Raw genomic sequence first — 25143 nt, 5'->3', positions numbered from 1 at the left:
CCCCCATTTCCGGCTCCTCCCCGACTTTTGGGACACCCTGTATATGGAAATTTGGCGGTTGAGATTTTCGTTACTCAGAGGTGAACATCTGTGTGGCTTTAGGGAAAGTTTAGATAAGGGTTATCCACGCAACGCGAGTTAAAAGATGATTCCGAGAAAAGTATGGTACAGCTGCAGGGTGCACTTCGGTAAAACCAGACTCCACATTCCAAGGGGTAGATAAAATAAATGAACGCGAGCTTCGAAAAGAACGGGTGTGCATACGTAACACGGGCATGGCCCGTAGTACGACGGTCGCGATTTGTAATGTGATCACAATCAGTTACATGTTTCTCTTGGACGCTAATTTTTTATTATTGATTTTTGTATAAATACTAATTATGTTTTTGATTTATGCTATATTTTATTAATTGATAATAAATCTTTTGTTGTATTATATGTACCACAATTATTATTATACATCAGGTTGTAATTACTTATCAAATATTTCACAAAATTAAAACAGTTGTATATTACACGTACGGTAGTGCGCAATTGGTACAACTTAGGTCCGATTTGTCGAACCGCAGAATGGCTCGAAGGCTGAGCGATCTTGTTTACGTTTTGGGCCCAGGCTGTTGGAACGTAAATCGTAGGTTAAGGGGTTAAAACACTGCTTTTTCGGAAATTTACTGTCTCCTTTACCCTAGAAAACAGTACCCTATGGCTGTGACCAAGGTAACCGCGTCTCCGGCCTTCCGCAAATTTGACTGTCGTTGTTTTCTCTTCGAGGAAGTTGTCAATTGTATTTCCTTATACTTTTTACAGTTTTATCGCGTTCTTTTTACTAAGTTCGTGTCGTCGAATTTTTTTGTGAAAAAAAAAGAAATTTTGTAAAAAAAAATTTTTTTTTCAAAAGATTTTTTTTACCGCTTCTAGTACTCCAAATTCAATTTTCTTTGCGTAGAATTGATCAAAATCGCTTAAATTTTAATAAAAAAAAATAAAGAAAAAGAGATTTTTTTTTTCATTTTTTGATGTTCCAAGCCCCTTAAAGAAGTGATAGCAAAATAATGAAGTGTAAATACATGAGAGACGAAAGACGAAAACTGTTTTGTTCCTTTTTCGTGATTTTCTCCGAAACGGAGCAAAAACGAGCAAATCTCTAAAGGCCTTTTTTTCTTAATTTATCGGTGCCCTACATTTTCCTAAAATTTTGACGCTTAAATTCGGGACACCCTGTATAAAAGAAATTTGTTTTTTTTTTGTTTTTTAATGAGATAAAATTATAGGTTTCTTTTTACCGCTTTTACAGAGGTCCAATTATGTTCGTGCATCCTCTGCTCGATAATGTACATGCCAGGATTGAATTTTATCATCATCACGTCGTTGCCAGTGCAATGAAGACTTGGATCGGCTATGGTATCTCTGTCCACTTGTAGATAAACTATTCACGAAAGTTGGTTTTACAAAAGACGGATAATTTAGACTAAGAAACTGGCGACAAGAAATTTCAAAGCATTTCTATGACATCGGATGACTAATAAAAAATTATTCTGATCACTGCATAGAAATACATACATATTTGCACAGCAGCAGTCATGTACATACATGGGTATGACTATCAATTTTTAATTTGTAACGAGTGATCATAATAAGTTTTTGTATTTTACTTTATTTTTAAAACATTCAAATAAATGCACAGTAATCCCTCGATACACCGACTCTTTTTGTGGTATTATTAAAAAAGTATAAACTTTAATTTTCATTCATTCATTTCTGGACAAAAGTCGTTACCATCCCTCGTTAAATATCATCCACGAACCCAGCTATTGACCTCGTATCGAAAAATTACTTCATTATCAATCTAAATTAATTTTATTTAGATAAGATTCCAAAGCAATTTATGTCTAGTCATGATTATTAAGAGCGTCTTTATTTTAATTAACTTTATCTTGACACAAAAACTTATTAGATACTCACGTTTTTAATTAATTATGAATTTTAATTACTTACGATCGATTTCATTTACGTATTTGTTACAAGCGTTCTGGTAAGTTTCCTGAAAAAATATCGGCTTACATAACAATTACATTTACAATTTAAGTACGACAGAAGAATCTGTTCTCGAAACTTTGTACAAATTTATAAGGAAGTGAAAGTGAAACATCACGTGGCTGGGAATTGTTTATAGTGCTGTGAAATAGACTTCGTTTGAGATTACGTAACAATTTTGCTCTGTAAGTAATGCAATTGAAGTTTATTTATAGTCGCCACGAAGGTGATTTTTTTGCTATTTAAATATTAGGAGAAGGCGCAAAAAGCGGACTCGAGAAAGAGATGTAAATATATCCAGGGAACGCTACTGAAAAACAGTTTTATGGGGAATTTATTCAAAATGATGGAGATTCCATACGAATACATTGATGTATACAATGATGTATTTATATATGTTAAAGGTATTCGAGAGCAGGAAAATCTGATCGATCCGCGCGCACGATCCCTCCATCTTGAATCGTTGACGGAATTTACAATACGTCACGAACACACATTCACGACCTTTTTCTCTTGCAAGATCAAACTCGAAGGACAAGTAAATTCATTCCTGTTTTCACGTTACTCATATTCAGTTTATTTTTTGTCTTCTCTCTTATGGAAGTGTTTTAAGTTCAAAAACAGTTGATCATTTCGCGAGGAGGTAGTTGTACACCTTAACAAAGAACAACCCGATAAAAGTCGTTTACTGTTACTTGTTGAGTAAAAACTTGTTAAGTTTGTATTTTTATGTAATTTTTTATGCTCAATTACAATCATTAAATGATGTAGTTATTAATTGACTTTAATTGATTGTCACTTGAAGTGTATATTCAATCCGTATATTATTAATATATACTCAATCATATTGTTATAATTATATCTTGTTAAGTTTGTATTTTTATGTAATTTTGTATGCTCAATTACAATCATTAAATAATGTAGTTATTAATTGACTTTAATTGATTGTCATTTGAAGTGTATATTCAATCCGTATATTATTAATATATACTCAATTATATTGTTATAATTATATCTTCATTCTCACTGAGAATAACAGGACCAATTTTGTTGCATTTTCAATATAATCCTATGGCATTGTATGTAATTTCATAATTGTCTACGAGCAAATGTAATAAACGGTATTTTCATCAAAATATCAGTTATCATTTCTGTTTTATTAAGAAACGAAATCCTAAACTCCTTTTACAAAGATCCTTTGTATTGTTACACAAAGTAACAGACGAATACGTTAAAAACTCGCGTTATTTAAAATTAAAATCTCGTTATTAAAATTCGTTAATAATTTATTTGTGTACTTTAATCATATCGAAATTAAGTCGATATCAGCAATAATTTTCGTACTAGATTACTATATCCACAGTTACAGAAAATCCTTCTCTAAATAGCAGATTGTCTCTAAATAAATTCCAACAAAGCAATTAAAGTGTTACCAAGTTCATCAACGACAGTAAGCTCGCAACTTTAAACTCACTCGGCTCGAGTAAAACTCGATTCGATCAACCGTTTCGTTTATTTTGACAGGTACAACCCACGCAGTGACTTCGCGTCACGAATCCGCGCCAATCGTATCTTTTAAACGTAATTTCTTTTGCTCACGTTAAAACTGGTCATCAGGCATTCGATCAGCGGTGAAAGTTCTTGATAGGCGAATGCTAAACCAGCAATTGCCCAAAACAATAAAAGTCGATGCATCGTATATTACTGTTTCACTTCGAAGATTATGAAAATCACTTGATCGATACGTCTGGGTATTTATTGCACTGAGAATTAAATCGGAGACTTTAACGCAACTTCGATTATACTTTAACCACTGTGAACGGAATCAATTTTTTGTCGCTAGCCTTTCGATGAATTTACAGGAACCGAACACCACTCGTCGCGTAAGTCGCGACGTAAGTTAAAATTGTGGTCTTTTGGCAAGCACGGCGTGCGCGACTATAATCCCTACCCACGGTGCGTGGCTACCCAAGACGGATCACCGCTTGCCTATACTGACTCCGCCTCGACCAATTTTTTATTCTCTCAAGTTTTATCTTTTATCGTAGCCCAAAGATAATTCCACGTACTTATCCAGCTACTCTGTTTGGAATAATTGCATTCGTGATCGTTTCCGTACGCTGCCGCGTGTACTAGCTCTATTTACATAGAATATTCTCATATACAGAGTGAGACGATAACGTGGAACGTCCAGCTTGAATATTTGGACCGTTTATTTTGAAAGTGGTGCAACTCCATTTTCTCTTGTTTCGAGAAAATGAAAGGTTAACATATCTGTCAATTAAAAAATTTAGGCAAATTATATGAAGTCTGGCAATGTTTCTACCGTTTTATCAATATGTAATTTTTTAGGCGTATTTTACTAAACTGATGTACACTTACGGGCTGCAAATGAACTTACACCACTTTCAAAAATTAGACAATTGTAGAAATCGTTTAATTTCAATTTTGAAAAATCAAATATCACTTAAAATATACTTCATATTAAGGGGGTATTATCGTTTAGAAACTTCAAAAATTCGATCTTTTTTCTTTTGCATTATTCTTATCATTTGGGGTTTCGAGAAAGTGCCTCTAAAATATTAATTTGAAATTCGTAGAGCTCTCATAGTTACAGAGGCTTAAAGACTGTTCACTAGTATTGGTGCTAAATGTATAGCACAAACTTTAAACGCGTTTTTCGCGGAACGACATTTTTCATGTGTCGGGCACATGTTTTTCTCAAAAACTATTGAACCGACTGAATTCTGATTTTACACACATTTCGAGGGCACCATCACCTATGGTCTGAACTAGAATTATACCGATAGCTTGAATATTTTAGCCCTGCTCTCATATTTTAGTTGACAATTTCCCGGGAAAGTTAAACCTTAATTTTCAAACAGCTGCGATTCCGATAAAAAATTTACTACTTACTTAATTCTAGTTCAGACGATAACTACGTTCATATAGATTGAGAAAAAATATTTGTTTTTCTGTCTCAGACAACTAGAACCGCCACAGCCTGTGCGCTCGATTGAACGAACGTCTCACGCCACAACCTGCATAACAGCGCATAACTTGTATAGATTTCAATAAAGTATTTCATAAAAATTTGTGTTGCTAGTTGAAACGTGTTTTATTATGCATAAGAAACCTTGATACTGTAGGTTTGATAGTTTTCGCAAAATTAATTCCTAAAAATTACTGAAAAAACAAACTTCTTGACAATAATACCCCCTCAAACCACTTTTTTTTTTTTTTTTTGTAATTACATATTTAACGTCGCGTCAACCTTTGGTTATTAGCAACAGTTTCTTATGAGGTTTTTTTCCAATGTTAGATGTTGGTCCATATATGTGCATCTTTAAGTAGCTGGATTATTTTGTTTAAGTTTTCTTTTGTGCTCCACGCTTCCTTTAAACTAGTGGGTAGTTCGTATTGTATGCGGAGTGGTTCCGTATTTTTACAAGTAAATATTATGTGTTCTATTGTTAGAATTTCGTTTATAAAGAATGACACGACATAAAATAAAAGTAGTATTTTTAACTTTAGACGCTAATTACATTGTTAAAATTACAGGATATTGATAGTATTTACTTATGCTCTGCATGTGGCAGTGTTTCGAAATACAGTGGGTATAGAAAGTATTCGTACACCGTTCAATTTCCAAAAAAACTATTTAAAACTGTAATTTATTAACTTATTTTTTTTATAAAAAATGACATTCTACATATTCTCCGAAATCTCTAGAATAGATAGATTACGAAAAAAATAGCTATTTATGTAAGTTGCGAAATTAACAAGAAAAAAACAATTAATCGATACAAATGTTGAAGCAATAAGAAGTATTCGTAAAACTGTTTAAAAGTACTTTCCTGGAAATTTGATGTTTTCTAATTCGCATGGAGCAATAAACTAATGTGTTTATGTTAAAATTCTACCGTAAATGGTTCGTCATAAGAATCGTACAAATACTTAATTGCTTCTATACTTTCACCCACTTTTCGCATCTTTTTGTTAATTTTACAAGTTATATTAACTAGTAAATGTTGTTTGGACTATATCTACCTTAGAGACTTCCGAGAATATGTAACATATCATTGATTACAAGAAAAGAAGTTAAGAAACTACAATTTCACAGAAAAGTTTGTTGGGAAATTGATCGGTGTACGAATACATTCTACACCCACTGTATATGGGTCAGAGGTTAAAAGTAATCTATAAAATGTAACCGGTGTTTATGTCTTTTTTCTTGGGCTTGTATTATTATAGCTTGTATTACGTCTGCCCCATGTATCATCTTACGTACCATGACTTCACTCCGTTTTCGTCATTTCTATCAGACCACTCCTCCGTAACATTTGCCCTTTCGAGCGGATGTGCACGCGGCCCTCTGATAAAGCTTTTACTGAGAAAAATAATTTTTGGAAAAAAAAATATAACCGACTTCGAAGAACACTTTCGAACTATTTTTTTATTAAAACTGCAGTAAAAAGTATGAAATAATTTCTATTTAAACTCCATTATTTTCACCAGCTGTTGACGGATTTGGTTAAATTATTAAATACGGCATATTAAATACAATGCAACTTTTTCGGATGCAGTGCAAAATTAAAAATTTTAAAGAAGCTTCTAAAGCTTCTCAGTATATATCCATTCTTATTATGTTAAATGAAATTACACGCAATTAAAATTAAACGCGGAAGGTTATATATTCAAAATATATTTCATTTTTTATATATCGCCAGCGCCATCTAAAATAAAACGCCCAAGTTTGTAGTGAAAATAGTTCATCTTAAAACCGCTAGAAGGCGCCACTGACTTATGATCATCGAAATTGTATAATTTTCGCATAATTTATTCAATAATGAAACTCCAATAACACTAAGAGTATAAAGTACTGAATTTGTGAACATTTCAAAAGAAACTACAATATTTATATTAATTTTTTGTTATATAATGAATTATAAAACTGGTAGCGACATCTAGCATTTGAAAATTCAAACTATTTTACAACAAACTTGGGCTTTTTATTCTAGATGGCGCCACGATCTATTCCTATTTTTTTCATTAATTTTAGTCTATAAATTAAAAACTGTGAGTTTAAATTATAGCACGCTATACTTGACATGATTTAGAAACATTTATATACACAAAAAGAAATGTAAATTATGCAAATAACTACAATATCGGTATCCTGAATGTCATAGCGCTATCTAGCGTTTGAAAATTGGAACTATTTTACTACAAACTTGGGCGTTTTATTTTAGATGGCGCCACATCCTTTTGTTAACTATATATATAACCTGTGATATATCGAAGAGAAACATTGAGATATAGTGATGAAAAAATGTACATTAACTAATAAATTTACGTTTTCTTATTGAATTAAGAATTCACAATATGAGGGTTGTTTGTGCTGCAAAGAATTGTAAATATTCTTCAGACAATGAGGACTCAACACACGTCGTGTTCATTAATTTTCCGAATGATGATACGTAAGTCTCATAAAAATATGAGTTACTCCGTTTAAAGATACTGTCTTATTTTCATACTAAATACTGACGCACTAATTGACAATCCGCAATTTATAAGACTTCTGTCAAACTATTATATAAGATGTCTGTACTACTTATTGGTATGAATATGCTTGCATAAATTATCAAGCATTACTTTATTATAGCTCTAGAATATGGGCCCACCATTGTGGCAGAACAGATCTTTTGATGAAATCTAACAAAGAGTTACATCTGAATTATTATATATGTTCTCATCACATAGAGGACCGTTATTATATAAGTAAAATGGATCCTATTATAATAGACCAACAAGCTGTTCCTACTCTGTTTGAATCAGACATGCCAACAAAGAAAGGTTCTAAAGATATCTTTAATGGGGAAGAACAAAATGAAATAGCAGACAATGTTGTATTTTCATACTGTGATATGGATACTGAGATAGATCAGTACAGGGATATTAGTATTAAATTTCCAAACTTATGCAGAATCTGTGGAGAACCATCTTTAGATGGTATAGAAATATTTACAGCAAAAGGCATTGAATTGAAACTAAAAGACAAAATAAGTTTACATCTACCGATAACAGTGAACATAGAAGACTTAATGCCACAGAAATTATGCATGAACTGTTACGATAAATTGGAAATTGCACATTCACTTGTTATCACTTCTTTAAAGACAGATATGAGATTAAAGAGATTTCTAGATATTAACGAAGAAGTAAGTGCATTTTAGGTCATATTACAAATGTAACTAACAAATTTTGTGTATAACTTAACATACAATTCTTAGTGGAAACTATTTTTGTCTTGTTTTGTAGCTAAACTATGACAATAAATATAATTCAATAGCAAAGAAGTGTTGCTTAGAAATAGCCAAAGAAATGTGTACAAATGAAACAAATCCTAGTTCATCTATTGAATTATCTTCCACTAAAGTTGATGGAATAGTAATGGGTCAGGATATTACAACAAAATTGAGTTATTTTGAAGATATTAATACACAGAAAACTACCTTTGCAAAAAATGTAAGAAAAGAAGCACAGTCTGAATTAAATAGTCTTATTGAATCCTACCATGAAGAAAATGGAGGAAACAGTTCTATAAATAAAACTATGACAAGTAATCAAAACGGTAGCACATCAGATGACAATAAAATTACGTGTTTTCATTGCAAAGATTCATTTAAAACACAAGAGATTTTTGAAAATCACAAAATTTTATGTGACGACGAGGAAATACCACAAAAACAAAAAGAAATTACTGGTAATATAAACAGTAAAAAGTCTAACAATGTCGACAAAATGTTATTTCAACTAGTTCCGAAGACTTGCAACGTTTGCAATAAACATTTTGAAGATGAGAAACATTTTGTTAAACATAAATGTACACATTCTAAACATTCCCAAGAAAAACATTACCAAAGTCCAGATAAGTTAGATATGACTAAAGAACATGACAATACCTCTAAAAACTCTCTTATCACGAATACCGGTGCCATGGTGGAAACTAATAAACAATGTGGCCACTGTGAGTCAATCTATTCTATCAAAAAGGACTTATTAAATCACATTACAGAATGCCATGGGGGTCAGCCACTATTTAAGTGTATCACGTGCGATAAGAGCTACGAAAAATGGTCCAGTTTAGATGTGCACGAAGCCACTCATAGAATCGACAAACCTTATCTATGCGACTTATGCGGGAAGAGCTTTAAACACTCCAATAACTTGAGAGGTCACAAAAGAACTCACTTAGACGACGCGAAAAAGAAACGACATGTTTGCGATATTTGCGGAAATGCATTCAGATCTAGGTAGCGTTTTTGAACTTATACATAACGTGTCATAAACTGTTTTTAAAACGAATTGTTATTTTTATCTCATTCAATGTGTATTACATATACACTCCAGATTTCATTTGGGAGAACACATGAACCAACACAATGGAAACAAACCTTACTCTTGCGAGAAATGCGGAAAAGCTTTTTATAAGAGAATACAGCTAAGACAGCATAAACTATCCCATGGTGGAAACAAGCATAATTGTCCTGTATGTGGAGCAGCCTTTAATCGCAAAGGAAATATGAATACACATCTCAAACGACATGATAATGGAGATGGAATATACACGTGTAGTGTAGGTATTCAATGTGAAAATCAGTCTAGCCATAGCCAAGTCTCCGGAGGAAACTTTTGTTTCTTTGCATCAAATACAAAGAATTAAGAAGAATAATTCTGTTTACACCTTTTGGATCACTTAGATTGACCAAGGAAATAAATGATTTCAATTCATTGATTGCGGAGAGCAAACCAAGTAACTTCTATTGCCAAACAAAATTACGTTATATAATTCAATTACGCTAAAAATACAATAAAAATAAGACTAAGATGTCATTTTATTTGACAATAAAAGTTAGTCGGACTGCACTCTCAAACTAACGTATTGAAATCATTGTATTTCTGTGTTCTTAGGTTTGTGCACACAGGTGTAAATCGATGAGTGAATTGAAGCTACACAGGAAAAAACATACGGAGGAAGATATCATCGAAAGCATAAGGAGAAAGAGCACCGATAAAACAATATAGCGGTGCGAAGTCTGTAGCCGGATATTCTCAACGCGGGCAGTTTTGCTGAACCACGAGCGGATACATAGAGGAGACAAAATGAACGTCGAGTGCAACATTTGTGGGAAACAATTAGCTAGTAAAAATTCCTTGATATATCACAAAAAATCCGTACATTCTAAAGAAAGATCACACGTGTGCCAGTATTGTGGTGGCGCACTTGTGTCCAAAGAGGTGCGTCTTATACACGAGAGGATACATACTGGAGAACGTCCTTACGCTTGTAAAGTATGCAAAATGGAATACAAGTGTTCCAGTAACCTCAATCAACACATGAAGATTCATTCCGGCATTAAACCTCATAAATGTACGTACTGTAATAAAAGTTTCACGCGCAAGGGGGCGCTGAAGGTTCACGAGAGAATTCATACGGGGGAAAAGCCATTTTCCTGCGACACGTGTGGTAGAACGTTTTCACAAAAGAACGATATGTTAAAGCATACGAAAACCCATAACGCAAAAACAATCCGTTGTGAACAGTGCGACGAAGTTTTTACGAAAAAGAAAGATATCTTGAAACACGTCGCTTTGCACGGACAAGGGAATCCCATAGCTCAAGAATACGCGGAGGAAGTGCAACAACACATACAGCCCTACAGTGTAAATATTACATGCACAGAATTTGAATGATCTCTGTATAATAAAGTGATGTATAGTTAATTATTTATATTCCTAATGCACATTTTACACATGTTGTACATATGTTTTAATGCAGTTAATGCTGCGTATATTGCTCCTGAATCGCGCCTAAATTTGTTAAAAAATTCCCTTTTGTTTTACTAAACCTGACTAATTTCTTGCCAAGTATGAAATGTTTTAACTATGATAAAAATGTAATTAATTCATGTACAATAAAGCAATTGATATCTTTTTATTATAAGTGGAGACTATTGTTACATTTCCCCAATACCTTAACTAACCCCTAAAACTGATAATGAATAATACACAGCCTACATTCGAGCTGTGTGCCTTTACAATAATTGTAAACACAATAAATGCTTTGCGAACTTCTGGAATTGCGTAATTGTGTATTGCATCTATAAATATAGATGTAATAATGGAAAATAAACAATATATTCATAAAAATATGTTATATTTGTATTTGATTTTTACATTAAAATTATTTGTGAATATGAGAAATTCTTAGAAGATAACACGCTAAAATAGATATGTATAGGAAAATGATGATAAAATGATTATTACATAGAAGTATCTAATATACAAGAAAGAAGTGACAAATATCAGAGAAGAATAAATTATTTATAGCATTACAAATCGTTCTGAGCTTGCGTTTGTTCAGTGTATCATATTTGTAATTTTATAAAATAAAAATAATAACAGGAAAGATTAAAGTTTACATTTACTATTGCTGTTTGTTTAACAAAAATTTTTGAAGTCGTAATAAATTGATATATTAAGTATTAGTTTTGTAGTAGGCAACACACACTCTCAGCGTTGACAGAGTCTTCCAATCTTTTCCTATACGACTGAAACCTTCGCCATCGATTATGGTTGACGACTTGTCGAGATGCTTTATTCTTTTACGGACCACTAATACCAACTACGGCTCCTTGGTGTTGCCCTGCTAAACTAAATCTAATCTCACTTTACACATTGCACTTTACACTTTCGCAGCCATTAGCTCTCGCTATTATTCGCGACGAAGGATTGTTCGTCGCGAATAATACCGATTACCAGGTCTCACCACGTGGAGGTTGCTGCGACTGGAGACCCGGAGATAGAAGGAATCAAACTTCCTTCGATCTCCCTCTACATACAGTATACATACATAGATGCATACTCTACGTAGAGTCGACGAGCTTAATACTAAGTACGAAACGATGAAAATCAAAGGAAAAGAAAATTCCCTTCGATTTCCAAAGTTTAAGTCTGACTCTGCCAAATAATTATTTGAACTAAGAGGGTGAAGCTAAATTGAGATCGCGACACGACGCGACCATGAAACTGGACATACTGAGTCAGTCCCGTTTCCTCTTGTTGGATCTGACTCAAGAGGAAGACGACCGACGCCTCCGAACCAGTCCTCTACATCCTGCACCCCGTTGGGAGCCACTATAGGACCCGACTTGCACCCGTCTCACTGCGCTTTGGACTTACTGCACTGCGCCGGGAGCCTTGGACTACACTAAACGTGGTGCAGAAAGTAGAGAACCGATCCGGAGGAGCCGATTGTCTTCCTCTCGAATACAGATCCACCAGGAGGACGGCAACCGACCTTTCTGTCCAGTTACACAGTTGGTCACTTCACTTGTGACATGAAGTAATAGTGACCGAAGTGGAGAACGAAGTTGCGAGTCCAATATGGACCTACGAACAAAGCAAAAGAAGTTGATTAATAATTACTTGGTAGAGGACAGACACTCGTACACGCATGCCTTAAAACTAACTTAGAGACATGCCTTAAAGCTAACCAAACCAAACTAAGCAATACCCACAAGCAATACCAAGCACACGATAACTAAAGGAAACTACACTACGCAAAAATAGGAGGGATGCGAAATGCGGAAGCGCGATCGCGAGATCCGTATTGACCGAAGGATCGTCGAAGAATGAGCTCCCACCCCTCGTATACCTGCATCGGTCGCGGCTTGCGGCTCGCGACTCGCTATCGAAGAGTGGGGCAAGGACAAACAATAACTGCGTGGTTGTTGATTCGATGGCTCGTTGGATCCATCGAGAAAATATTTCGCGAAACATTAATATTACAGCAAAATCATATTCTCGGTCATTGTTTAAACAAATATTGTTAATAATTAATATAACTATTGCCATAAATTAATATTTAGTTGGTCCAATCAATAAATATTAAAATATTTACAAATTTCTCACGATTACTGTGTACAATGAATACTTATTCTGAACCGCGATTGTTATTAATGTTTAATCGAAGACTGAATGTTACTGTATGTATTATAAATGTTTAATTAGGTCGGAGATATTAAGTTTTAATTATTCCAAACAATAGTTATAGATAGAATAGATTGACTCGAGTATTCATTTGACCGTTGAGAAAGAATACCTACGTCACATATTAGATATTACTAATACTAAATAAAAATCATATTCTCGATCATTGCTTAAACAAATATTCTGTTGAATAATATTAACGATAAGTATTATCATCGAACTCTCTATATCCTATTATTATTTTTATTTTATAAATGACAGGTGTGTTACACTGAACAAACGCAAGCTCAGAATGATACGTAATACAATAAATAATTTATTCTTCTCTGACATTAGTCACTTCTATCTTGCATATTAGATACTTCTGTTTAATAATCATTTTATCATCATATTCCTATACATATCTATTGTATCGTGTTATCTTCTAAGAATTTCTCATATTCCGAAATAATTTTAATGTAAAAATCAAATACAAATATAACATATTTTTATAAATATATTGCTTATTTTCAATTATTAAATTTATATTTATAAATGTAATTTATTGTAACATTTATTGTGTTTACAATTATTGTAAAGGTACACCTTAATACAACACTTTTATCATTTATTCTCTTTAAATAAGACTTACACTTCATTATACGTATGCTTTTTTCCTATCTTATTACTTTCATACTAGATATACTTACATTTTTCATCGTCGCAAAAGACAATTTTTTCAATGTATTGTAATCAATCGAAGTTAGTTTACACGTACATAATGTTTTTTACCAATTTCTATATATGGATACCTACTTAAAAGAAAAATATATGATCGTGGGCATTGTGTAAACTTACTGTGATACTGAATCATGGCGAACAAAGGCCTTTAGAGACCAATATACGTGTGATCGAAGAGCACGACTCGTGCTGGACGAGAACCGCAGTAGAGACGACAGCAGCGCTGCAGTGGACAGGGTGTTGTAATCTTACCTCGCTTCGTGTGTAAGGAATACAAATAAATTAAACATATAGAATTCTTGTTTTACTGTTTATTAAAAGGAAAGAAAGAATAGTGCATTTTATAGAGAAAAATTTAGCCGAACAGAATAATACAGACCACACATAGTGCAGACCACCATTTTACAATGCAGAACAAAAGAGGAGGAGCAAAAAACAAAAGCACATCGCACACACCAAACTCGCGCATCCATCTGCGCATAAGCGCGATTTTTACCACGTTAAAAAAACAAACACACTAAATATAATTACATCTCAACACAGGGCGATAGAGAAGCAGCCATATTGCCATACAAATCATGAAAATACCAAAGCAACCAGGCTTCAGTTTGAAGCGAAGAAGCGGTATTTTCTCATGATTCTTTTTCTAAAATATTCTTTGTATCGCTCGGCATGCCGCTACTAGGCCCGGTGTTGCCGTTTCGGCCTTAAAACTTTATAAACAGTCAAAGTGCGTTTTATAGACGACATCCTTTTATGTACACTTTTGCCAAAATATCTCTCTGGGGAGGCTAAAGGGCTTTCAGTGAAGTTAATTGTCAGCAATTTGAATTTTAGATATTCCAAATGCGAGAAAGGAAACTTCATACAGGGATTCTTTCATGAATTCTCCACATTTTTCGACTTACCAGACTCATGTGCATGGAGCTTGTGCATTAGTTCTGTCCAACGTTGAGAGAAATCCAATATGGCGCCCGATGCTTCATCTAGCATCACAGAATGGAAATCGTGCTTTAAACTGGATGTAACGAAATTTGAATGATTGATTTATTGAAAAAGGGTACTTATGAGTGTTTAGATTCATCGAAATTTGAAATAAGATACGCTCCCTGTCGCCAAAAAGAGTACTAGAAATGTACCAAAAAATGTTGCAGCCATTGTGATCAATTAATTCTAAACAAACGATGCACGCCATCTTTAACAAGAGGAAAAGAAAAATTAAAAAAGATAATTGAGAAAATAATCGTTGTATTTCAGTGTAGCTTTCTATATAAGCTGATACAGTTCATTTAATAACTAACAAACTTTGTAATTGACAAACAAATCGAGTCAGTTTATACAAAGGTTCACGATTGACTGTACTTTGTTTAATACTCCTCTTGCATAACAAAATGGTAATGGTAACGATTCAATAAATATATATTGATTCAAACTTAAGATTTTATGTAAGAATCTTCTAATTTAAAACTTGTATCGAAATGAGAGGAACTGTATCAGCCTTCCTAGTCATCAGTAATGCAATTTAAATAAAATTTCACACCTACATTAATTACTTAAAACGGTGATTAATCGACGAGAAGGAGGGGAATGTAAAATATCATAACACCATTATTATATATAGAATAATACTCTTTATTGTTTTTGATAGTTTTTGTTGTTGTTGTCCATATCGTGCGTTATTCTTTTACTTTTCATCAGGTTAATCGTTTTTCTGCGATGCATTTGTTTAATCCCATTTTGTTGTCTGTTGCTGCTGTTTTTCTGCTTGTTGGTATTTTGGTAAAACGGTATGCAATACAACGTCACAACTTCGAAACAAAATGAAACGGACGAAAAAAATGATAATTATAAACGTGTCCAATCACTCGAGAACCGTGTATTCTTGTTGTACCATACGCTTCGTGGACCACTTAGGACTAGAGTAATTGCGATTCGTGGCATCTTTTCCTTCGCGTTTGTTTGTGTTTCTTTTCTTTTTTTCCCTATTTTCATCTATGCATCCGTAAATAAAATTTTGCTGGAACGCTCGAGCAAAGTAACAATCCAGTATTTCTTTTTTACTGTATCGTACTTGCGACGAGGATATTTTTTTCGTTTTTCATTCATTATTTTCTCTTTCGTTTTACTTTTACACGCGGCCTTATGACACGAATACGGATTACAGTCGAGTGATCGGCACACGTCCGAAGATACAACCGTGCATCTTAAAATTTTCCTAGCTCTATTAAAATGGCCGCACACACGGCTCGTATTGCGAACGTACTCTCTCAGGATTCGTCGATTTCAGGCGAAGTGAAGCTAATAGGAGTCATAGACGCTGGGCCAGCTGAGCCCCGCATTTGTAGAGGCCCCGAATTTTTACAAAAAGGCAGTTAAGAAATTGTTACGATCTTGTGATCAGTTTATGGTTTGGCAATGTTAATAGTTTTGGTGCAAAAAGCGATTCCATAGTGTCTCGAATAACGTTTGACTTGGTAGAACTCAAGAAGATTTCTAGAAGACGATGCTAAATGGAGCGAAGTTTGGCTGCTACATTTTTTCACAGTCGAAGTTAAAGAAAATGAGGATGAATCTTGTAAATAGTTAATTTGAATTACGTGTCCAAACTAATTATTTACTAATGTACGATTTAGTAATTGGAGACTCTTCAAGCCAAAGCCTTACAAGTTCAACTAACAGATTCGAAATAAAAATAATACAATCGCTCTTTGGACCAAAAACATCACTTAATATACCTACAGTTATTTCTTTAACATACTAGAGGCCTTGGAAAGGCAAATAACTTGGGCCCCATTAGATTTCTGAGAGGCCCTGCAATGGCGTAACAACTTATTATACATGGCAGCGGACCGGTGGCGGCTCTCAAAATGGCGGGTGGGCGCGCAGGAGCGATGTAGAAGAGAATTCCGGTGGAAAAGTAAAATAGGATTTGTATTTTTGGAGAAGTGAAAGTGGGTGAAGGTACAGACTAAAACAAGAATAATATAGACAGACAAGGAGGAAAATGAAATTCTCCTTGGGGAGGTTAGGTCACCACCAGGGAGAAACATAGGGAAATAATGCAGACAATAGGGGAAAAAAGGTTTCTCCTAGGAACGAAAGTTCCCAAATTGAGAAACATGAAAGCAGAGGATATGGAAGTAGAGGTCGACGCCAATATCCTCCGGAAACGGAAGATGTTGGAGTCAAAACAGAATCCAGAAAATATATTTTCTAAGCAGAAATAAGCAGAAATCAAAGTCGAAAATCTACACTAGGGTAAATAAGGTTATGGTGTTTAAGAACGTTTCATACATAGAGGCCAGAGAAATAGCGAGAGCAGAATTGGGTATCGAAGAAAGGAGAGGTTTCGGCTATAGAAGTAATGAAGAGTTCGACATCAATATAGACGAGAAGGAATTCCCCTCTATAGGATGGAAGAGAAATAAACAAAAAGAAAAAATAGAGAGATAGGAGAACAGACCAGTAACGATAAGAAATTCATTCTGGCGAAATAGAGAAGAAGAGATTAAAATAAGAATGAGTATGAAAAACAGATTCGAATTCCTTAAATCGGAGGAGGAGACAGAAGGAACTCTGTATTCTTTTTCATACCAACCTCTGGGAACATTATTGTATGACTCTCCTTCGTACGAAGACAGATCAGACGAAAGATATAAAGAGGACAAAGATAGAGAAGAAAAGGCAAAGGTGCCAGACGAAGATATACAGCTTCTCTTGCATGGCAGTGCCACATCACGGATTTTTTGAGAACCTCCTACACTCTAATCTGTCTTTTGAACAATCGTGCCAATGGCGGTCGTATAAATTATTTCGCAAATAAGTTGTTACGCCTATGGCCTTCGTAATTTCGAACAGTCTACGACACACATGGATAAAAATTTGTACAACGTCGCTTGGAACAGAGATGGGCAAAATTTTATTCGAATATTAGATAACGAATAAGACCCAGCGTATAGCAATTTATTCGTCACGCTTATTCGATCGAACATTAAAATTATTTAATTGCCCATTGTGAAGTACTTGGTTCTATAACTTAAACCCTAATTTTTATTAAATAAATAACGGATAAACGATCGTTTGCCCGTTATTCGTTATTCGAAATTTTTATCTAGATAAGAATTTTGCCCATCTCTAGCCTCGAACGTTTCTTATTTCCCGTACAATCGACGATCCTTTATGGAACGTGCATTCGCTTCACGCGCCCGGCGCGATTTCGATGCAACCTCGTTTCCTCGCGTCATCTTTTTTTTCCTTTTAATTAATTAACTCTGTCTTTCTGTAACCGTCTTCTCCGCGCTACTATTTACAATGTACAGTGTCGTGTGTTTTTTCCACCTGTCCTAGGTTCGCGGTTACGATGGGACTCGCTCGTCTCGATGACCGTTCCGATCCATTGGATTGGACGAAGAGTCTTCTTCTTTTCATCGACAGATGAGTCCACGTGAATCACGCGTTTCTTTTTAACCCTCTATTGCATGAATATTCTCTATCCACCACAAAAAAAAAAAAAAAAACACAATTGCTCGAATTAATATTCGCTTTAAACAATAAATAAGATACTTTCATAAGAAAATACGTGCAAATCCTATGCAATCTATTTAATAAAATTTAAAAAAGAAAAACTCTTTTTAATTAATTTCCACATGATGCAATAAAGGATTAATTTTACGCACGTATACATGACCTATAATTTAATGCGTTCTTTTATTTAAAAAAAAGTACGAATATTTCTTTCGATTTAATTTTAATCTCTTTTAGAAGAATGAAAAGACTTTCCCGTCCAATCCAATGTGTAACACATTCGCTCGTCCTCGTTGTTTTCTGGGACAATATCATCGAACCCGCCGAACGAAAGAAGGAGACCATTCTTGCGTCCAGCGGGTGTTTAGTACAAACGTAATAATAATAATAATATTGTGGTGTCGAAAGTCAGGCGACGAAGTTGACAACACGTCAAGAGGTATCGGCGCCATGACGCGCCATCGAGGATGTGTTTAGGTTATAAGATACAGCATAGACTGTTTAGTTTTTAAGGGATTGATGAATGAATGTGTGGGTGTGCAGAGAATAAGCTTGGCTGCGTTTTTCTTTAACGCATTCAGTTACTCGTTAGACAAGTGTCCAAAAGATCATATATGCAAAGCGTCTGTTAAAGAGGTCCACTAAGATATTTGTGAGACACGAGAAATATGATAGATCGTGGGCTAGCTTCAAGGAAGCCCTTAAGGAAGAATTTTCGCAGACGGTAAACAGTGGCATTGTGCATAAGAGATTAATAGAACGTAAAAAAGTCCTAAGTTGTGTTCGCGAGAAGTGCTCGATTATCTTAAACGATGGCGCAGTCAGATATGATGTTTCTGTCCACGGTACACACACCACAATATTAATAATAGTAGTAATAATAATAATAATAATAATAATAATAACCGTATAAAAAAAAGAATCGAGGACGCTTATGCGGTCGCGAGGCGGCCCACTCGGGCAGTCGTTGCACATTAGTTTAATCCGGGTTAATTGCTAACTAATTCTCGTTTAGATATTGTGTAATAGGAACTTAATCGTACGTCTTCGCGCCAGCCCAATTCGATTAACTCTTCATAGGACAATAGAATTGAAACGTTTTCATTATTCTCTCTTTTAAGAATAAAATAGTAAATAATAATATACTCGATGATGATACGTTTGCGCCTTCTATTTCGTGCTTCTACATATTCCAATCCATGTGCAAACGTACATCAGAGAATAGTATACAAACTTCTGTCCCGTAAGGAGTTAAGAACACAACCCTGGCGAGACGGTGTCGCCAACATCGATCACAAACACAGGCCGGATTACCACATACAAAGATCATTGACGACATACAATTGGCGCCAATTTTCTACTACCAGTGACACTATTGATTTCAATCGCAAGTATTTTTAGATAAAATTAATTACCTTTATAGATGGAATAAATTCCCATCATAAAAAATTAGAAATAAAAAAGATGAAGCATTAAAGAAAATTATCGAGGTTCTGGGTGACATTGAATTATATGTAAATTATTTGAAAAATATTAAAACTGTGGAAACGCAAACTGGTGCCGTTAAATGCAACCGTTATTAATCTTTGCATACGATAAACCTTCGCTTGAAGCAACTGACCGCTCCAGCATAGAAGGGCGGGAAACTTCAAAATAGGCTGCGAGTCCGCAAACGCGTCCCATTGATTGTAATTATCTACATTCAACGCGTACGTAATCACGTTCTGGAAGAGCTGCATGGATGACAATAGAGTGGTCAGTTGTTGCAAATATCGTTTGATCGAGATACACCTCCGCCGGTTGCGCATGCATTGAACTGAATTTGAGTGGGGGAAAGGCCCGGTGGTCCGCCTGCGAAACGCTGACGCCATCTATCCGAATGGCAGCGAGATTATGCGAGTCCCCGTCGCCGCTTTTTATCACTTATCACGGTAAATATATATAATAATCTTATATATATACTTCTTGTGTTTATATATATATATAATATATAATAATATCTTATATGTATATTTTCTTCACATTATACCTATTATATCATCTTTTATTTTCCGCTTAAACGTACTTCTGCGCGTGCGCTATTTATACTATTTACAACGTTCCCGGTAATTTTTTTTTTTTTTTTCGTTTAAATCGTAGTCCCCGAAGTGTTCGTCGCACACTCATTTTCTTTAAACATTAATACGCGCGCCGGTGTAATGTCGAAGCGCGCGTGCGTTATGTTCGATCGTCGTTCCCTCGCACGGTTACACACCAGAGATGGACAGAAATTTAATCTACGTGATAAATTTCGAATAAAATGTATCATCGTATCATATATTCTATGGTGAACGAATGAAAGCTTATTCGAATAACTTCCTTCGAATAAACATCGTGAGTAAATCACTGCACAGAGATTTCTTTGTCTCTGTGTTATTATACATTAATAATCTTGTTATAATTAAAGATCTGCCCATCTCTGTTACAAACGTTTTCACGCCATGAACCCCGACGAACTCGCCCCGCGCCTCTTTTCGCCCCGTCCGCCCTCAGTCGGCCGAATTTGCAGGTACTCCACCGGTACCGTATTTACGGGCGCGTTTTCAACGCGTCAAAGGTACACTCGTGTAAAAAGTACGAAATAATTTTCCCCCCGTCCCCTCGAGTGTCTGTTCTTTCAACGAAAGGCGAGAACACACCACCACGCCCTGTTCCGACGCCGTGCTTGGTATTCCGCTTGACAGCCAGCTCGATTCGAACGAAATACCGATCGTGTGGTATGAGTATTTTGTTTTCACTTGTATGCAATGTAAAGAAGACGCTCGCATCTCTCTTGTTGCTATGCACGGAACACCAAGCTCATCCGATGAGGTGGCGCTGCAGTCGCGAGACACTACATAGCGCACGCGAGTCGCACCAACGCGATGGACGAAATTTTTTAACAATCTAGCGTACGTTAAAGGACTCGCGTGCGCCAAGTGTCTTGGACGTTCATGCCAGAGCTCGTCTTCATACCATGCAAGAAAACAACGGTGTTTGTTACTGAAACGCTCCGGACATTTTCGCATCAAGCGCGCATATATAATTTCACACAACGTTTTCGTTCGTGCACGTGTCCCTGTGTGCGTGTACGTGTTTCTGTATGGTGTTTGTAATGTTTTATGTTATCACTTGGCCGTAGATAAGGTACTACATTGAAACGACTCGAAGAGGTGCTGTGAGAGCGTTTTCTCTGTATCGCATACTCCTCGACTAGATATTTGACCATAAATTTGTCGTTATAACAAAATCTATTAATTATTCTTCGATACACCCTCAATAACCGCCTGATGTTTCTTTGCAATGATACATTGGAATGCAAAAGTAATTCTAAAAGACGCTAATTTGTCTGCACATGCGCTGTACGACTGTCACAAAAGTACTCAGATGGCGTATCAGATAACAAAGAAGCTCCCTCGGCATATTATGGACCTTGGGAGTCGTTTCAACTCGATCTATTCTTAAATTCCCCGTAATGTTAAACATAATATTGCTCGTTGTTTTACATTAAATACGAGAGGAACGAATCGATGAGAGGGGCGGTGGATGTAACACAAAATATCAAAAAACGACGCACAATCAAATTAACAGAGCAACAACGAAAGGTTATCATACTTGAGCGAAATTGGAGAATTTCGAACTCATGGATACAATAAACGAAGGAACGAAAGATGTTAATCGGCCAAAATTCACGGTTCACGTTTGATCAATGAACTTAGCACGTACCGTGTGACTGTTACGTATATGTTTGTACCTATATACATACAAGTATCTAGCATGTTCCATGTACAATGTCTGTATGCAAGTGTAGCGTGTCGTTCTTGTATGTACGTGTGTGTACATGCTGGCTTCAACGCATTGCGCGCCGGTCCCGCAGTTACTAAAGGGACTTTTTAGCCTATCGCTTAACCGCCGGGATTCCCCTGTATATAGGGATCCTTTCATACCACACAGAACACGTTTTAAATTGAATGGGTAGTCGTTATCGATGTTTTCTTGCGTATTCATCCTTTTTACCAAACAAAACACAATTTAAACAATTAACGATAACTCTGTTAGAATATTGTTTACATGGATTGCAGTAGTAAACATTGAAGTAAACATTTTTGTTTCATGATTCACAGTATTGGTACAAATATTATTTTCTGTTGAATATTATCTCGTGCTTGATTGATCATACATCATTTACCAAGAAAAATTCATAATAGCATATTTTTTTACAATGTATACTGCATATTATTGGTAAAGATTGAAAACGTTTGCAAAGTGAAATTAAATAATTGCATTTGGTGCTTGATTAATCATATAAAAATATTTAACAAGAACAGAAATAGTAAATTTTCTTGTATACCGATGAAAATTTAAAACGTTTTCAAGGTATTTTACGATAAACACCTAATCGTCGCAACAGGCAACAAGACTACCGGCGCCTAGGCGATCAACGAGATCTGGCCGGCGCGCAACGTGTTCACATCGAATTAATTACAGTTTAAATCAACATGTGTCGCAAAACGTTATTGTACCTATCTCTGTTTGTTCTCTCGCGTAAGTAATCAGTCGATTTATAAATTATTATATCGCTTTATCGCGTTAGACTCGGTTTAAACGCTTAAACTTCGATTTAAGTATAGCTGCTCTCCTGGGTTCGGTTAGTGGACGTTGAGGACGAGATCGCGCGCGGATCGCCGTTCCTCTTCGCGGAGTGCGTCTCTCCGTCGAGTTTAATTAATTAATCTCTTCGTTCCACACCCCGAGTGACGGTCACCTTCGCTCTATGCCCGTCGGCCACTCTATTTTACACGTGTATATGATACATTAACGGGAGATCAGTGGCGCACAGTGGCCTTCGCGCGACGATCCGAAGGGACCGATATTAATCCCGATCTCTAAAATGCAGGTACATTTGTTAGGCGTCGTGCCCCAGAATACAGAGTGGTCTCGCCTCGAACGCTCTTCCATTCATGATCACGTGTCCCAATCTGAATACAGCCTCTCTAGTAAATGCTCTCGAATTCAGGGCAGCGTTGCTAGACCACCTGGACTTCTCATAGACCCACCAATGGCTACCCTTTTAGCTCCATTTCGCTATTCTTCAAATCTCCTTCAATCTCTGGCAAATGAAATTTTTCTTCTAAAACTGACTACTCGACACATTCACTGCCCTTATTATGAGGCGAACTCGTGTTTCACCTGCCATGAAAATTGCTTATCTACTTGAAATTTCAGAGCTTCCTATACCAATAAATATTTGTTGCATCTACGTAAACATACATACGTAACGGAGGCCAGTGAACGTGTTAAACAGTTGTTTCGACATCCTCGTTCTTTGTATAACTTATTCAACATTTCGTCATTGTACTCTCGTGTATACCTGTCTTTCAGGTTGTCTGCTAATTGTTCATCGGTGAAAGAAGCCCAGCTCGTCTAGCGAACTCTGATTCAGGGACTATTTAGGTTAGTCCGAGGTCTAGCTACGCCGAACGTCTCGATGGAAGGGCGTTCGATTACACCCGTGTCCTGTTCACGACGTCAGGACGTATCTAGACTCCTCGACGAAGACTGCAGGCGATCCGTGCGAATAGTACGCACATGGCTCTGTGTATAGAGCAGAATTGAGCACCAGGACGTGTGTCGTCCTAGCACCATATCGACTTTTCTATGCACGAAACGTGTCACTGTACGTGTGTGTATGTATGATGTACGGATGTGTGTATGATGGGTGTGTAGTATAGGCCACGGCGGTTACGTTCTATGCGTGTAAGTGTACCATCGGTGTGTCAGAGTGTATGGCATTTAACCCTTAGCAGTCCAAGTTCTAAAAACCTTGACGGTTGTGTTGACAGAAATCGTTTACAGGATCGTAACGTACCTTCATTTATTTTAAATAGTAAAAATTTAACCGTTCTTTCTCTGAGTGTACTTGTACCATCAAGGGTTAATTAATTGTCGCCTGGTTCTCAATGTCTTCCTTAATCCCCAAAGAAAACCCATCGATCGATGGACACTCCCGTTTTCTGATTGGCTGTCGCTAGCCGAGACATCGCCGTAGAGTTCTCAACGTCGGCCGGCTAGGCAAGGGATACCATGATATCGCATACTTGCATTAAAAAAAAACGTACGAACAGGGTCACGATGAGTTTGTTTTTTCCGTTGAGTACACGTAGGTCTGTCGCGTAGTCACCGCTTTAAAGACTCGTAGAGAGGTAAGGCTCTCCCTGCCACTCGTCTACCGCATCGCCGGCCCGGGGGGCGTGGACGTTGAAAGCTCTGAGACTTTTTCGTGTTCTCTGTCTTTCTCTTTCTCTCTCACACACACACACTCTCGCTCTCTCAGTCTGACGTGCCATGGTTGGCGACACTCCGAGCTTAGAGCCAGGGGGGGGGGAATACCCTCTCATAACGTGCGCCGCCGAATTCGCAGGTGCAACTGCAAAAACAGACATCGTTTGCGATATAGTATACCTAGTCGTTCGAGGTGTCCGTTGAGAAGCCGAAGTAGTACCCGATCTCGCGTTGCAGAGTTTCAACTAAAACATAAGTTTTTCGAAACTTTTTAAACTGTACATGAAAGAGAGGAGAAAAGACACATGTGTAGTATAACAGAGTAAATCTATACAGGGTGCGTCGCAAGTCAGGTTGAGATATCGTCGGGAACTGGACTTGTGACGTAACCTGTACAATTCTAATTTATTGGTTCGATCTACTTGGTTGTTTTTCGTGCAATGGACAATTTCTGGCAATCTACACTGCCGTGGGCACACTACAGGAATATAGAGAGACAATGTCAAGTAA

The 25143-nt window shown here is 36.1% G+C and overlaps 2 protein-coding genes and 1 pseudogene across 4 annotated transcripts in view; 1 reads left to right on the top strand and 2 right to left on the bottom strand.

Annotated features, from left to right (window-relative positions):
* LOC128879180 (tyrosine-protein kinase receptor torso-like) overlaps positions 1-4112 on the bottom strand; it is a 16150-nt gene extending 12038 nt beyond the window's left edge. For both annotated transcript variants that reach the window (XM_054128089.1, XM_054128091.1), the window contains exons 1-3: positions 3634-4112; positions 1996-2041; positions 1284-1426 (exon numbers count right to left, since the gene is read on the bottom strand). In XM_054128089.1, coding sequence (XP_053984064.1) covers positions 1284-1426; positions 1996-2041; positions 3634-3729 — 285 coding nt within the window. In that variant the 5' untranslated portion in view covers positions 3730-4112. The remainder of the gene's footprint in view (positions 1-1283; positions 1427-1995; positions 2042-3633) is intronic.
* A 3208-nt stretch (positions 4113-7320) lies between these two features.
* LOC128880570 (zinc finger protein 182-like) lies at positions 7321-11889 on the top strand (annotated as a pseudogene).
* A 3528-nt stretch (positions 11890-15417) lies between these two features.
* Positions 15418-25143, bottom strand: part of LOC128880272 (basic-leucine zipper transcription factor A-like) — a 60622-nt gene continuing 50896 nt past the window's right edge. Inside the window, exon 3 of one of the 2 annotated variants that reach the window (XM_054130168.1) lies at positions 15418-24878. The gene's annotated coding sequence lies outside the window, so the exon portion shown is untranslated. The remainder of the gene's footprint in view (positions 24879-25143) is intronic. The other variant, XM_054130169.1, reaches the window with a different exon arrangement.

This window comes from Hylaeus volcanicus, chromosome 7 (assembly GCF_026283585.1).
Source record: "Hylaeus volcanicus isolate JK05 chromosome 7, UHH_iyHylVolc1.0_haploid, whole genome shotgun sequence".
Taxonomy (NCBI): Eukaryota; Metazoa; Arthropoda; class Insecta; order Hymenoptera; family Colletidae; genus Hylaeus; species Hylaeus volcanicus.
This window is presented reverse-complemented; position numbering and strand designations above follow the sequence as displayed.